Here is a 17,437-nt window from a genome sequence, read left to right as displayed (position 1 = left end):
TTTACACGGGTTGGATCATGGCTGGGTGCTTGCTGCAGCTCTTACACTTTAGGGGGTACTGGCAGCGCAGGAGGATATATACATTCTATTCATGGCACCACATTCTATTTGTACTTTGTAATCAAGTGCAATACCAGACACTTGTCCTTTGCCAAACTGACCAAGTATAAACTCACTCACCTAAGCCCACCCAACTTGACTATTATGAAATGAAATGTTAATCCTTCCAATTTTTTGCCTGAAAAACACTCTGATTCAGAAGAAAAAATGAGGAGCATGTTTGTTGTCAGGTTATAGAAAATTTCATAAGTAACACACATCTCTCTCTTTTTTATGGATGGTTGAAGACTGGTACACCTCATTCTGCCTTTTTAATAGTTGGCTATCAAAAAGGTTGTCAAGACAGCCCGGATTTCCAGCAAATGATCTTTTAGATAGCTGAACTAACTGCTGTCAGTGAGGACTGTGAACTTGCAGAGGGGAAAACTGCTAACGTTTTCACATTATGTCTTTGGGGTAGCAAATAACTTTGGTCATGTTTGGAAGCTACAGTAGTTTCTTACTTTCCCATGTAAAGTAATTGTAAATGCCCAGGATATCAGTAACTTACTGGCAATAGTTTTGCTCCCCACAAGTTTGGTTATTGTCAAATGCACCAGTCACAACAAGAACACAGAACCTATAAGTGAGGGAAATACCTTTGCAGACCAGGTGGCAAAGCAAGTAGCCAGGCAGCCTGTTTTTAAGTATCACAGTGTTTCAATGTAATTGACCTACCTAAAAAAATTAGCATTTTCTGTTTCTATCATTTCAGATTTCCATCCAAGTGATGCAAATAACAGTGAAAGATTTAGGGATGCAGTAGCAGTTTCACACCATATATCATCCCGAAACTAGTGGGAAAGTTGGAAGCTATATTGCCACCCTAACAAAATTAACTGGCAAAACATGTTAGCTAATAGGGATAAAATGGACAGAAGCTTTGAGTATAACCCCTATGTCTATCAGACATACACCCAGAAAAGCAAGTAAACATATGACCTTTTGAAATACCTTATGGCAAAGCACTTAATACTGGACTGTACCTTACCAATGATTCTCAACTTTCTTTGGCTCATCCAAGTTTGAATATGTGATACAATTACATTGGGTACTAATTAATCTGCATTCCCAGGAGTTTTCTTTGATACCTAATCCTGATCTGGTATACCAACAACATTCGCTGAACGCTGGATACTGGGTGGTAGTGAAGTGCTACCTTGCCATACTCCTACAACCATGGTGGGAAGGTCCTTTCCAGATTCTACTGATGAACGCAACAGCTGTCAAACTCAAGGTGGGGGGGGGATTCCTGGATACACACATTACATTGGAAAAAGGTTCCCCCACTCCATAAGGAATCTTCCATAGTTGTTCACACTTGGGGCACTGTCTAAAGAGGAAACCTCTCCTTCAGCACACCTGGCAACATTTCATGTTTTGTTTTTGATTGTGAGGGGCCAAAATAAAAGCCTTACTGATGCTCTACCTAAGGCCTGAGTTTCAACATCTGTGTTTTATCTGGTTCTGCCTAAGATTCAGAGGACAATTTCAGGTGAAATTATGGGATGGCCTGAGCCTTGTTGAAGTGCATAGACTGACAACAGGTCCGTCCATTTACACAAGGTTACAGATAAAGACCTAAAATGTTCAGATTGTTGGGTGTGTAGCCACATTTCTACCACAGCCTTAGGGGGATTCCCTCTGATTGGAGTTTTTTTCCATAACTCTGAATGGGTAGACTTTTTTCTCCATTGATGCTCTGTTAAGTAAAAACATCACCAACTCAGAGAAAACAGGATGCTAGTCTTAAACTGGCAGGTTTCTTACAGCCTGCTTATCTTGCTTTTGAGTTGTGCTCCGATATCTACTGTCCTAATACTTGTCGCTGAAACATCAATAAATGTCTGAAATTGTGCTGCAATGAAATGAGCTGTAATTATAGAGTAAGATAAGTGCCTATTAGAGGATTACATTTATTTGGGTTTCTGAGAAATACTTCAACTGTTGTGTTTGATTACCTCTGTGTTACACATCAGGAAACTGTCACATATTCTGCAAATGTAATTAACCTTTTTAAAACTAAGGCTAGAAAATATTCATGGTTTTCTAATATATTCTTCAGATTATTCAACTCACACCTGCAAAGCCAATCTTTAGTCTTACCTAATAATATATACCATATTTTTGGGAGAAAATTACGTTCCCTTTAATTCTACTGGTAATTGTGCCTAATAATAATGTAAAAATAAAATATAATTCCCTGTATATTTCACTAACTTATGATTTAAATGTAAGTTTTTTTTCTCAAAGAACAAAAAGGTCTGGGTCTGGACTTCCTGTGTGGTCCCCCACCTGCATGGAATGGGGAATCCATATGATTGAAAAACTGAACCTATATTCCAGGATAAAAGATGAATTGATAAACGAGACCATGAGGACTTTTATGGAACTAGTGACAGAAATAGCTCAGATATGTAAAGCCATGTTGCATAACTGCCTAGGGGATGATTTCATCTTAGCAGCATAGTGAGGAGTATAAAAAGTGGTTGGTACTGAGTGTTGCACCTTTATTTAAAATAATGAAGATCTTGTAACTTGAAATTAAAATAAGTTGAAGGAACTACAGCAACAGCCAGGGACATGAGCAAAGATATCTATTTTTCTGAATGGGTTCAATTGGCTCATGGCTGAGTAACTTTTTTAGTTCATTTGTTAGGCTAATAGTTGCAATTATTGTATTGATTTTTTTCTTCTATTTTCTCATTAAAGTCTTTATGTGCCCTATAACTAAATGCATTGTCTCTTAAATGCATTCATGCTTATGTGACGGATATTAGGTGTTTTCTAACACAAACAAAGGAGAAAATGACAAACAATTGAACTAATATATAAAAAAGGTACACAATTAAGCTCTACAGAGGTCTGAGGCCAACCAATGTTTCACATTTGTGTCATTAGCTCTCTATGAATTTGTGTGGTAAAGCACAGAGAAATGTGTAACAGTTTATGGCCATAGCCATCTGATAACTCATAGGTTATTCTGCACATTTCAAGGGTTATCTTGTTTATCCAACACCTGATATCTACTTTGCATAGTGTGGCTCACATTTTTAACAGCCTGTTCTATCAAGGTTTCCTGTTGACCAGTCATGTAAGTACTTTCTGCACTGTACTAAATATCCCTGTTACAAAACATGTACTGTAGATAGCACTCTTTTGAATAAAAAAGAATGGTCCACACGTGTCAGCTTCTCTTTCTGTTTCACCATAACTCAAGTGGTTCTTTTCAAAATTTCACAACACTAGATGTCTGTTGTTCAAAAAAGTATAGGAGCATTTGTTTTGTCAGATTTGAATATTTTTGGCTTTATAGACTTTAAAAGAGCCTAAAAAAATCATACATGTTATGTGCATTTTCAAGCACTCCAATAATAATAATTTAAAAAAACCTAATGTTCAAAAAACATGCAATCATGCCCCAAAGAGGCTCCTCTATGATACACCATTCTAAAGCATGCAAAAAAGCCCCCAAATGCCTATAACATCACATGAATATGCTACCCACAAGTCTGAATCTAGACTTATAATATATAAATATATACAGTGTATATATATATATATATATATATATATATATATATATATAGCTGTACATAAAATTTATTTAAATACATCAAAACATTTCAAACATCAAAAGCATTTCAAAATGAAACACTTTGGGTGTTTGTAATTTTTTACATTTATTTTAATAATTTTCATGTACAGCAATCCCTGTTTGGATTTTTCAATATATGGCCAGTAGGTTTTACCTAGGTTAAGTGTGTATGTGAATACACTCCAATCACTATAGGAGTATTTATATATACACAGCTAGATCTGAGAGTTCTTACACAAAAAAGGTAGTTCCGTCTGCAATATGCATTTATTGATAGGATTACAAAATATATATGAATTACACACTAAACAGTATTTACAACACAATGTACAGTATACTGTAAGTCCCCTGGCTTATATGATATTTACATCTTAAAAACAAAACCGTATTTACATGTACAATACAAGTATGAAGTTAGTTTATCTCTCAATTTCAGGTTTATTCATGAAAGGGAGCTCACAGCTTGGTAACAATTCATTATATCACCACCCCCCTTTCTGTATGGTGGCTAATATAATGTCCTCTAATTGGTCACTGTACCTAGCTCATGTATATTGGGGCCAACCTGATTGGAGGACTCAGAGAAGGTAGCTGTTTATGTGAGATGTAATATGTAAAAAACAATGACCAGACCTTTAAAGTAGAAAAATGTTTACAGTACCATCAACTAGGGAAGCTAGGAGTGGTATAATGTTGAATTGCACTCAATTATTTAAATATATTCCCATCTAACTATAATATATTTAAAATTACAATATTATTTACATCTGTTAATGGAGATTTCACATAAACTCATTATGTACCATGGGATGGCCTGATTGCTTTGCACTGCGAAAAATTACCAATGTGCAGTTTGCCTCACTTAATTGAACATACACTCACTGGCCACTGTGTTAGGCACACCTGTTCAATTGCTTGGTAACACAAACTGCTAGCCAGCCAATCACATGGCAGCAACTCAATACATTTAGGCATCTAGATGTAGTGAAGACGACTTGCTGAAGTTCAAACTGTGCATCAGAATGGGGAAGAAAGGAGATTTAAGTGACTTTGAACGTGGCATAGTTCTTGGTACCACACAGGCCGGTCTCAGTATTTAAAAAACTGCTGATCTATTTGTACTTTCACACACAAACATCTCTAGGGTTTACAGAGAATGGTCCAAAAAATAGAAAATATTCAGTGAGCAGCAGTTGTGTGGACAAATATGCCTTGTTGATGTCAGAGCAGAATGGGCAGACGGGTTCAAGATGATAGAAAGGCAACAGTAACTCATGTCAATATGGACAAAAATTTCTGAGCAATGTTTCCAACACCTTGTTGGATCTATGCAATGAAGAATTAAGGCAGTTCTGAAAGCAAAAGGGAGTCCAACCCGGTAATAGCAAGGTGTACATAATAAAGTGGTCAGTGAGTGTGTATAAATATATATGGCCACAGGTGTATAAAATCAAGCACCTAGACATGTAGACTGTTTCTACAAACATTTGCAAAATAATGGGTCACTCTCAGAAGCTCAGTGAATTCAAGTGTAGTATCATGATAGGTTGTCACCTGTGCAATAAGTCCATCTGTGAAATTCCCTTGCTACCAAATATTCCACACTCAACTGTTAGTGGTATTGTAACAAAATAGAATCAATGTGGTACAACAGCAACTCAGCCATGAAGTGGTAGGCCACATAAAATCACAGAGAAGGGTCAGCACATGCTATTGCACACTGTGTGCAGAAGTCGCCAACTGTCTGCAGTCAATAGCTCTGGAATGACGAATCACACATCTCTGTCTGGCGATCCGATGGACGTGTCTGGGTTTGGCAGTTGCCAGCAGAATGGTACTTGCCTGACTGCATTGTGTCAAGTGTAAAGTTTGGTAGAGGGCAATTATGGTGTGGGGTTATTTTTCAGCGGTTGGGCTTGGACCCTTAGTGCCAGTGAAGGGAACTCTTAAGGCATAAGCATACCAAGACATTTTGGAGATTTACATGCTCCCAACTTTATGGGAACAGTTTGGGGATGGCCCCTTCTTGTTCCAACATGATTGCACACCAGTGCACAAAGCAAGGTTCATTAAGACATGGATGAGTGGTTTTGGGGGGGAGGAACTTGACTGGCCTGCACAGAGTCCTGACCTCAACCTGATATATATATATATATATATATATATATATATATATATATATATATATATATATACATATATAGTTATCTTATATATATTCATTACTTTTACAAGTTAATTGGTACTACAGTATCACAATTTTTCTCTCTTAAATATAAAAGAAGATATACAGCATACAGCATTCGACTGTCCAATTTTCAAGAGCTACATTAGAATATAAGTGATTATTTTCACACTATTGATGTGGGAGACTCCTGGAAGACTTACAGATCTCATCTATTTAAAGGCTAAACTATACAGGTAATTTATTTTTAATGATACAACTCCTTGTTGATCACCTCATTTTCGACTCATTGGAGTTGATTTACTAAAGGCATATATATCAATATTCAAGGGAACTTGTGCTTTTCAAGTGAGTTTGCCCTGGAGCTTAATGAATATGGGTGAAGTTGTAATTCGCAAAGAATACTCAATCAAGTGCAAGGAAAATTTAAAAAAACAATTTTTTTTCTTGCACACGCTTAAATGAAAGAAGTCAGCAGAGCTTCATCTCATTCACTAAGCTGTAAGACAACTTCCCTTGCAAAATAAACACCATATTTGTCTTCAGTAAATCAACCCTTATGGTGTCAATGTACTGGAGATGTGATTGTTAAGTAGCAAAATAAATAAATTGCCTTTGTACTTTAGCCCTAAGGGTTTATTGTTTTAGACACTAAACAATCCAGTCTTACTTCTTCTCAGTTCTACCTAATAATGCTAGGTTGCTATCCATTTTTATAATTCCCAGACTACCACAGATGCCTTGAATGTGGGATAGTTTGAGAAAATGTTAGAAACTACTCACCATAAATGGCGGAGTTGTTGGTGTGGTTTTATATGAAATAACTTGCACAGTAAGCATTTTCTATATAGCCTCACACATGAAGGAAAAGTGGCACACTATTTTCTTCTAAGAATTTAATGCTGTTGCATATTCTGCAAGCAGTCATCAAATACGTTGTTACATTTTAGAATACTAGTGAGACAAGACAGAGTGATGGAAGTATGAAAAGGACCAAGACAGGTTCATGGGCAACATTACGTTAACTCACATTACATTGACACATTTTTACTTCTTTCCTTTGATTCAGAAATATATTTGTTCCACTTCAGAAAAAATAGGATACAATTTCATAATTCAGGACACAGTGTCCTTAGCAAGACAGAAATGTATGGTTCCTTAACAATGTGCTGAAATTTATGAAGAGGAACATTACTTTCACACTAAATGAACTGTAACTTACTTTTAGAGGTGGCTCTTAGATTATATCTGGCCACTTGCATAGAATCAGCTTGAATTCTAAGCTCATAGCTTGTAGTGTTTTCATAGTCCAGTGGTTTTACAACAGTGATAACCCCTGTGATATTATCAACTGCAAATGAACCTGTATGGAGGGGAACAAGGGTTTAAGAATATTATTTTGAAATACACATAAAAGAAAAGAGATACAAAAGATAAAGATCGAAAAACTAGAAAACAATAGAAGAATATAATTTGTTATAGGAAATGAATATTAATTGTATTTCCCCCTTTAGTTACTATAAAGAAAAACATAATAAACTGAAAGTATAAAAATAAATAGTTCATAAAATTCAAGATTTAGGATGTAAAAATTGTAAATATTTCCTGAACAGACAGACAAGGAAAGATACAGTGGAGTTAGATGAGGTGGCTGCACTATTTTTCTTTCATAAGCTTTTTCCTTTATTTTGAACTGGTGATCTGGCTGATAACACACCTACTGTCTTAGAGTGGCTATGCTCAGTCCTCAACTGTATCTAGCTTTATAGGAGCAACATAGCCACCCTTGGACAGCATCATTGTACAGGGCAGTATCAAATGGACTAGTAATATTAGATAGAATTTACTTGAGTGGCTTAACAACTTCAAGTCTGGACACTTTCACCCTCTTCCTGTCCAGGACAATTACACGGTCATGCAACACTGTACCCATATGAATTTTTTAGCATTTTTTGAGACAGATAAAACTTTATTTTGGTGGTATTTATTCACAACTGGGATTTTTATTTTTTGCCATATAAATGAAAAAGTCCAAAAATTTTGAAAAAAGTGTTTTTCTTATAAAATGTTGCAAATAATTTCTTTATAAATCTTGGCCAAAATGTATTCAGTTATCTTTTTAGTAAAAAAACAAAAACAAATTAGTTTATAACCAAAAATTATTATTTTTCAAAATGTTTTTTACAATGTTATTTTATATTATTATTTATGTTTTTTTTTAACATACTGTCACCCTAGCAGTACAGTGTCACCATAGTGACGCTGTACTACTTGTGGGGGGTGATAAAGATTTTTTGTTTTTACACTGATTGCTTTTAAACCCATAAAGGCTGTAAAAGCAATCATTTCTCCTTCTCTCTGACCGCATTCTTGCAGTCATTGAGAAATACTGTGAGAGCTGTGATTGGTCACAGCTTGTCACATGATACAAGGCTATTGTAAATAGCCTTGTACCATGTGACCTCTGTGATCATTCACAGATTTCACACGTAGTAAGCAATGATGCCAGAAGAGACATCTTGCTTACTACTATTCATGTGATCACTGATTGGCCAATCAGTGATGACATGAATCAGGGCCTCACACAGAGGTTCCGTACAGCAATCGGTGTTCCACTGTGTGCTCTAAATACAGCGGGCACTGGATCATGGTGCCGCACGCTCCCGGGGAGCGCGCACATGCTGTAAATGCAGGCGCCATTTATAAAAGGCAACCTGTTCCTGAACTGCTCCCATCGGCCAATTATGCACATGGGTTGGACGGGAAGTGGTTAAAGGGAGTTGAAAAATAACAGACTTACCAACAGGATGTATAGATAATAAAGCTATAAGGGGGACTCAGAAAATTAAAGACAGCCGTGTTAACACTAGTGACAGACTGCATCTTATATGCCATTTTTTTTTATTTTGACCATAGTCCTTCTTTAAGGCATTGTCAAGTTTTAAGCTTTGAAAATTTAAGATGAAGCATAAAAATATTTTAGAAAATGCATAAACAGAAGTAACTTTCAAGGAAACCTGTACAAAGAGGAATATGGAGGCTACCTTTGTCCACCTTCTGAAAAATGGCACTCACCTGGCCACTGTTGCTTTCAATACATTGGTTTTTGACCTGGAACAAGCATGCAGTTAGTCACGTCAGAAATTCTGATTTTTATGCTTGCTCTGGGTTGGTGACTCAAAGTACTGAATATTGAAGCAGGAAAAAAAGGCAACTAAGACTTCCAAAAGGAAAGGTAAGCAATAGCAGCCTACAAAATTCTTCAGTATAGGTTTTTTTTAGTGACAACTGCATGTCCAAATAGTATGTAGTTAGAAATAATTTTGCAATAATTGCTGGTGTATGGGGTCTGACTTTGTACACTTTTTAGAAATTCTATATTGTAATCTTCTCTTTGAGCCTCTGCACTATCACTGAGGAAAGAAAGCATTAAATCACAAGTAGTGCTGGCTCATGTAGTTTACAAAGTTTAGATTCAGAACCAGGCCATAAAAGTGGACAAAAAAAGATTTGGAAAAATATGCATTTCAAAAGGAGGAATCCCAGCAATGTGATATAATTAGCATAAATGTTTTACTGAAATTCAAATTAATGTTGGAAAATTGATAAAGATGTTTGCAACACAATACTTTATTTTGGAGTGGATTGTTTTGTATTTGGTCTACATTTCTAAGAATGATCTGACATTCTTTTTTCAGTATCTTGCTATTTTGATGAATAGATCTTGGTTACTGCTGGAAATGTGTGGTGATAGACTTTGCTGTCAAGCAGTATGTGTATATATTATCTAACAAGCTGCAATTGAAGCACTGCATAAGTCAGTGTCAGTTTGAGCTTGGGTACTCAAAGTGTTAAATTGACATTGAAGATTACAAGGTTAATTGTCAGGTAACAGAAATGTGCACTGGAAAAATCTTTTTGAGGCTTTTCTATGCAGTACAATCCAAATAATAAGCTTTTGTTGAATGAACCTTGGTTCAGTGGGATTTCTATTCAATTAAATGTCACAACACTTTCAGAAAGAAGATGGTAACATTAATCATTCCTGGCGTGTATGTGCAAACTGGTTCTCTTTATTGTATATGTGAATAGCTTTTCCCTGTTGTAAATTTTCCTTTTATCTCTCATTCTCTGTGTTTTCTTTTTTCCGTCTTCACTCTCTTCTCTTGGGATTGCTTCCACTAAACAATGATGACTCTTACTATGAGCATGTAGCATATATCATAGACAAATTACACACTATTAAAAACCCAATTCCGCTGTTGAGGATTATTCAAAGTGCTGCAAAAATTGTACTTTGTAAACTAAAGTATGGATATTTTATGGTCATTGAAAATGTCAACAAAAGCAGAGAGATTAGCAATGGAAGTTTTAATTTTAATTGCCAAATATTTTGTTAGGTAAAGACATTAAGGCTTTGAAAATAGACCTCTGTTAAAAACAGCACTTATTATATTGTACCTGAAACTGTATTTTTACAAATTCCCTTACATCAGATATGTAAACCAAACCATATACCAGACTATGTTCTTCTGGTGAAGGTTATAAAAATAAAGCAGACATCTCAGCGCTTGTCATTGGTTACACATAGAATCTACCTTGAACATGGGTGATAAGCATCAAAAGAACTAGAATGTTTAAAATATATAGTAGTTGTTAAGAAGCATGACCTTTGTTTAAGATTGGGATCTTTTTTCTGTATTGTCATTATTTACCCATAACAGTCAGATTATGCTATGAGAAACTCCAATTTTCTGTAATAAAAGGGACTTAAGATACAGCTTCAATAGCATTTGGGAGCATTACAAAAGAAACAAAATCTGCAACCAGATACATAAAATAAGGTGCTGAGGAACAATACAATTCATAGAGATTCAGCCAGATCCATACTCAATATTGCCACCTCTGGCATTTAACTAACACTTGTGATTGAAAGAACACTGGGGTGGATTTACAAAACCAAACAGACTGTGCACTTTGCAAGTGCATCCCCAGAGCCTGTGAATGTGGTAAAGCTCTAATGTTTTGCATTGTCCAATCATGGTAAAGTAAAAACGTTTTTGTTTTTATTTTCCTTGCATCTGTTTGAGTATTTTTTTACAAAGTGAAGCTTTACCACATTCACTAAGCTCTGGGGAAAAATGAGTGCAACTGCACTAGCAAAGTGCACAGTCTATCTGCCTTTAGTAAATCTACCCTAAATGTTTAAAACAAACCCTGGATGCTGAAGATTCTGACAGTTTCCATAGTTCTGCAAGAGAGCAAAGATCTGAGGCACAGCGGAGGGATAGAGAAGTGTTAATGCTCTTCATTTCTGTCGAAGGCCAGCTTTAAAGGAGCTTTTACTATATATTTGGTTAAGTATCCCGTTTTAGTTCCTAACAGCATGGTCCTCTTTCAGTGGAAAATGCCTGATCTTTACATTATTATTATTGCTTGTAAATGACTGAATACCTTGCAGCACATGAACCTAAAATAGGCAGTTTACCTTGATCATTCCCTGAGATGATTGCATACACAATAGTCTGGTTTAATGCTGCAGCCGATACTACTGTAACAGTGGTTCCAATTAGAGCAGATTCACTCACTGGAGGTGGCCTGAAAGATATTATATTACAGTCTTTAAATGCATAATACACGATACTTTCAATGGTTGAACAATATTGATTCACATAAATTTGTATACATTAGATAGTGAAAGGGCTGAAATATAGGAAAAAATCAATTCAAGGGGATGTTTAAAAGTAAAGTGGCATCATTAAAACAGAAAGAAAGTACTGTAATTTTGCTTTTTAGATATTGTTATCTGTGATTGATCTTGACTACCCAAGGTTACATTGTTTTACTCATAATTCATTTACATCAAATTGACCTCTCTGCATATTTTACAACTATATCTCTTACAATATTTTTGTAGCTATGGGGTTTATTTACTAAAACTGAAAAGTGCAAAATCAGACTCACTTCTGCATAGAAACCAATCAGCTTCCAGGTTTTATTCCTTGAACAAATTGAGGTTAGAAGCTCACTGGTTTCTATGCAGAAGTGAGCCTGATTTTGCATTCTCCAACTTTAGTAAATGAACCGCTACAACATTTTCACCATATTGAAAAATCGAAAGCTGTAGCTTAACACAAGTTTAACAGGTGCTATTCACACATAAACCAAAAAGAGAATCACTGCTGAGTAGGCTGTGTGAAGAGCAGGAATGTACAAGCAGCAGCAACCCACAACAACCATATGGTACTTAATTTTACCAAAGCCAGATTAATGAAAAATCTTCTGATTAATTATTGTGGATTACAGTATTTGAACAGTGCTCTCTGATTGATCAAAAAAGTCTAGGTATCAATGCTCTATGGGTAAATACCATAACTATGCTACAATTGACTTATGTGGCGGACCACATGTTCAGAAATCAAGGGGCATTGCCTTAGGTGTCCAGAATACCTTCACACCTACAGTGCAAAAAAAGGTCTCACTCCAGTGCAAAGGTCTCCATGAAGGCATCATTTAGTTGCTAAACATATCATGATGATGCTTCAATAACTACAACGAAGCAGAAACAGATACAGTAATGTGACAATTCTAGCTAATGATTCCTTCTTGTTCATGTGTAACAAGGTGAATAAAGACAGACTCCTAAATCTGAATCAGCATTCAGTTCCCCTAGCTATGAACCTGCCAGAAGTTGCTACTTCTGCAAGCCCTGCAGCTACATCTCCTAAACCCATACCACACTAGATCTACGTTTTCATTTTTTTAATAGGATTGATGTGCTTACTAGTTCTTTTTATGCATTTAGGTTTAACACATTTATAAAATGTCCTCACAACTCTTCAAATGTATGTGCTTTACAAAGCTTCACACCACTATTAAATATTTTACTAAGAAAAATAAAGAAAATTGATGATAGTATTTTTTCTGTACATAGAGAATTGATACCTAGGCACCAACATCTTCCATAACAGAAATGAGAACTGGCATTAATGACACCATAAACTATTTTTGGTAGGAGTATATTTATATAATTGTGATTGTTTATAAGACTTGATCCTTGCATCTAACTTTTTTCCTGATGAATGGGCTACTGACCTGAAATGTGTAGAATTAAAATTTTAGCAGTCATAATATATCCACTTTTTTCTGCTTACCTTACCTCATACTTGTACTAGCAGGAGCTGTGGTGGCATTAGGGTTATCAGGTTTTTTTCTTCCAACAGGGGTCATTTACCATGATTGATTAGGATCTACATCACTGGATGGAATTTACATTTCTAGGACTTTTTTAAATAGATGACTTGACAAAAACTGTTTTTATTTACTGTTTACTCTTACTTGTGAATGAGTAGGGTATTATGTGCTCCTTACTTATTGATATGGGGGGGTAGAATCTGGGTTTCCCCTCATTGTTTAAGGGGGCTTCCAGATTCTTATAAGCCCCCACCAACAGACCCTCACAACGACAAAGCTAGGGTTGTAAGAAAGAGGCCCTTGTCCTCATCAACATAATGACAAAGTGCTTTGCCAGGGGGGTCTTCATCAACATGGGGAAAAGTACTTTGCCAAGACGTCCTCCATGGCAAGGCAACTAATCCATGTCAAGGGCATATGGCTTGGTATGTTTCTTTGAGGGGTGCATGTTTATCCCCTCTTTCTTGGCCAGCCAGGCTGCATCCTCAGATTAAGGGTCTGGTATGGACTTTAGGGGATCCAATGCATTTTTTTTTGTGTGGAGTTCCCCCTTAAAATTCATACCAGACCTAAAGGTCATTCTTGCTGCAGGATGTATTAAGCAAAGGTGACAAATAAAAAACACTAAATGACATTTCCATGACTGTTTCTTTTTATTTTTTGTTAAAAACAACATGGGAACCCCCAAAGGTCCCCCAAATACATACCAGACCCAGGTCTAGTATGTATTTTGGTGGTGAAATTACATTTTTTTTACAAAAAAAAAAGATAAACTAATGTTTGCTGAACTATGTTTGTACCAAACCCAGGTACGTTTAGTTCATCACTACTGCCTATCAGGTCTTCTAACAATCAATTGAAGGAGTGCATGTGGCAAACTGACAACACTGATGCTAATATTGAGGCAGTGGTTTAGAGTTGTCAGCCTGCATCAGGAAGTGCTGTTGCTGTCAGGATCTCAGAGTGACAAATTTTACAATAGATTCACAAAAACAAGTTGCAAAAAAATAACTTTGTAGAGTGAGCTATAACCTATAACACCAGACATATTGAGAAATAAATGTAGGGTTTAGGTATACTTTAAAAGACAAGTGTGGACTTTTTATCCCCATTTATACTTACCTAGGTGGATGCAGCATCAGTCCCATGCTGAATCTGTCCCCCGCCAGTGTGAGAATGCAGCGATCACTTGAATGCTGATCGCTGAGTTCTCACAGCCATTCTGAGCAGAGAGGTAACTGTCAGTCACCACTGTCTGCTCTGCCCCCCTCATGTTCACTGGAGTGCTGGGCTGTGGAGGGGGGGGGGGAGTCACTGGCTCAGGCAATCAGCAGCTCACTGAGAGGCTGAGCCAGGTGCCGCTCCAGACTCTGGGGTGGATCTCGACTTTGAAGTCAGGATCTTTCCAAACACTGGACCGGCTGAGTGATATCAGTCAACAGCGGGCTTCAGCCCCTTGTCAGCTGAAAATGGGTTACAGAAGTACAGAACAAACTGCACTCCTGTGATCCACAGGAGAAGTACAGCCAAAAAAAGCTTTGGCTGTACTTCTCCTTTAACAATTTTTTGGGTATTTAGTATACAGTATATGCACTTGATGTGAACTAAATGTAGCCATAAAAGATAAACACCAACCTCTGCGCTGCTAGTGCGAAAATAGCTAAAGTTATAAAGGTAAATTTACAACATAAAGTCTTTAAAATGTACAGCACAGTGGCTAAATGGTTAGCACTTCTGTTTGGTAGTACTAGGGTCATTGGTTTCGAATCTCAACCACGGCAACACCTGCCTGGAGTTTGCATGTTCTCCCTGTGCCTGCGTGGGTTTCCTCCAGGTAGTCCGGTTTCCTCACACTCCAAAGACATGCTGGTAGGTTAATTGGCTCCTGTCTAAATTGGCCCTAGTGTGTGTATGCATGAACGTAAGTTAGGGACCTTAGATTGTGCACCCCTTGAGAGTTAGGGACTGATGTGAATGTACAATATATATGTAAAGTGCTGCATAAATTGACAGTGCTATATAAGTGCCTGTAATAAATAAAAAAATAAAATAATATGTCTGCTAAAGCCACTTTGTATTGTTACCAGGAATTCTCAGTCAAACATGGTTTACAATAATACTAATGAGAATAAATTGCATCACTACTGTTAATGCAAAACTACACATCATAAAAGCTATCAGAAGAACTAATTCTATAGCCATCAGTATGCATCTGTTATTCAAAAGAAAAGCTCTCAACATACCCTATAAAAATTATATTACATAAAAAAGAGACAGTTTTGTACTGTAGTTACAAATGTCTGACCTGCATGCTAAATCCACTGAATAATACTGGCTTTCTACTTTGGAAAAATTAAGTAGCACTTGCGGTTGTAATTACATTTAATGAATAAACTAAAGTAAAACCCTGCAAACACTGCAGACTAAGTACGGGTAGTCTTTCATTGTATAATTAAATAGCTTTCCCTCATACCTTTCCTTTGCATGCTGCTTTTGCATCTAGGCAAATTATGAAAACAATGGACAGAACATACAGTACTGCAAATAAATATTTTATCAGAGCAATGCAGTAGTGTTCCCAAATGTGGCATGAAAGTAAAAAACTGTTAACAGGTAATGCAATGTATTTCTTAGGACCATGTATTTTTTAGGGCTTTAACGTATAGTTAATGTTCATTTACACTATGTTATCTGTGCATAAACTATGTTGTATATTTGTGCCTACAAATTGTGCTTATAATTTATGCCTACAATATTTTCTTTTTAAACCTTCAGGATGAATTATTTCATGAACAAAAGCAATATCAAAGAACTATTATAGCAACCATCAAAGCGTAACTAAGAACAAGAAACTCCAGGTTTTATTGAATACTTATCTAGCCAAGAAATCATTCTTAACCTGAGGATAGACAGGCTTGCGAGGGGCAGAGGTGCACTTTCATTGTGTCTCTAATAAGTAATATTAATATACATTTCAATTTACACAACATAAACATTATAGTGCTATCTTGGGGCAAAATTGACCAAAAAACATTATAGTTTTCCCTTGAGACAGTGAGGTAGATTTACTAAAATTGGTGCACTCAGAATGTGGCACAACTGTGCATGGTAGCCAATCAGCTTCTAAATTCAGCTTGTTCACTTAAGCTTTGGCAATAAAACCTGGAAGCTGACTGGTTACTATGCAAAGTTGACCAAGCTTTTGTACTATCTAGTTTTAGCAAATAACCCCCAATAATATGATGAATACTGAAAACAGAAAATACTCCTGTGGATGAGAAAATACCTTGTTTCATATATAAATGTAAACTATTCTTTTGCTTGTCTGGTTTTGTCAACACTTTACACCTATTAATTCTTTATCAAGCACTGGTGTCAATGGAAATAGTAATGCCTATTAAGAGTTCAACACTGGCTTAAAGTGCATTATACAGTGATGTATATTGATAGTGTAAAACAAAGTTTAAACCAGTCAGATATAATTAAAAATGAAAGTGACTAATTACCTTAATATAATAAAACAGAAAAATGTCATGGGATTCCCTTCAAAATCCCCACCAGACCCTTATACAGGCATGCAGTCTAGTTAGCTGGGAAAGAGAAGGCAGCGGGTGTGAGATCCTTCCCATACCAGACCAGGCCACATGCCTTCAAACACTAAGGGTATTTTGCATGGAGGGGTGGGAAAGAATCCCCCCTTTTCAAACTACACTTCTCTCATTGTAGTAATCAATTATCAATTGCAATGTCCAGTGGTATAATCCATGTCAATCATTTCCTCCAGCGAGGTAATCCTCATCAATCACAATGACTCTTCACCACACTCCCTTTGCAAAATGACACATTTCATGGCTGTGGTAAGGTAATTTGACAGCCAGGAATTTTGGGTGACATTATTGACCAAATATGATGTCACCCAATATTCTAAGCATGTTATATAAAGGATTTGTGTATTTTCAGTGTTGACATTTTAGCCACATGAAACAACCTTCTCCTTGCTGCTTGGTATTTGTAAAACATTTTTTTTGCATTGGCCCTCCATGTCATAGCCCAGGTCTCCATTAACTTTTTGATAAATTAGCATTGAAAAAAGACAATCTATTTTTAATGTTTGTCCCCATAGAGCTCATATGGGGTTAGCTAATAAGTTTGGGTTTCTCAGACTTCATGCAAGGCCAACCTGCCATGAACCTGCCATGAACTTGGGCTAATTTGCTCATTCCTAGATAGGACTCTGCACAGGCTTGTGATATGCAATTTAAGGGTTTTTTTTCTCTTTAAATTATAGGATAATGACCTATCAAATCCCAACCTTGTCTTTTTTTATTATAGGAGGAAAGTAATCCTCATCTATCAAGATG

At 36.4% G+C, this 17,437-nt stretch overlaps 1 protein-coding gene across 1 annotated transcript in view; it reads right to left on the bottom strand.

Annotated features, from left to right (window-relative positions):
* LOC149457718 (uncharacterized) overlaps positions 1-17,437 on the bottom strand; it is a gene marked incomplete at its 5' end in the record, with an annotated part of 276,029 nt that overhangs the window by 215,689 nt on the left and 42,903 nt on the right. The window contains 2 exons of the mRNA XM_089683111.1: positions 7,105-7,245; positions 11,371-11,480. Of these exons, the coding sequence (XP_089539237.1) occupies positions 7,105-7,245; positions 11,371-11,480 (251 nt within the window). The remainder of the gene's footprint in view (positions 1-7,104; positions 7,246-11,370; positions 11,481-17,437) is intronic.

Source organism: Staurois parvus, unplaced genomic scaffold (genome assembly GCF_062004578.1).
Source record: "Staurois parvus isolate SC_StPar_1 unplaced genomic scaffold, SC_StPar_1.0 ptg000303l, whole genome shotgun sequence".
NCBI lineage: Eukaryota > Metazoa > Chordata > Amphibia > Anura > Ranidae > Staurois > Staurois parvus.
The sequence above is the reverse complement of the archived record's forward strand: the minus strand, read 5'-3'. Positions and strand labels throughout refer to the sequence as shown.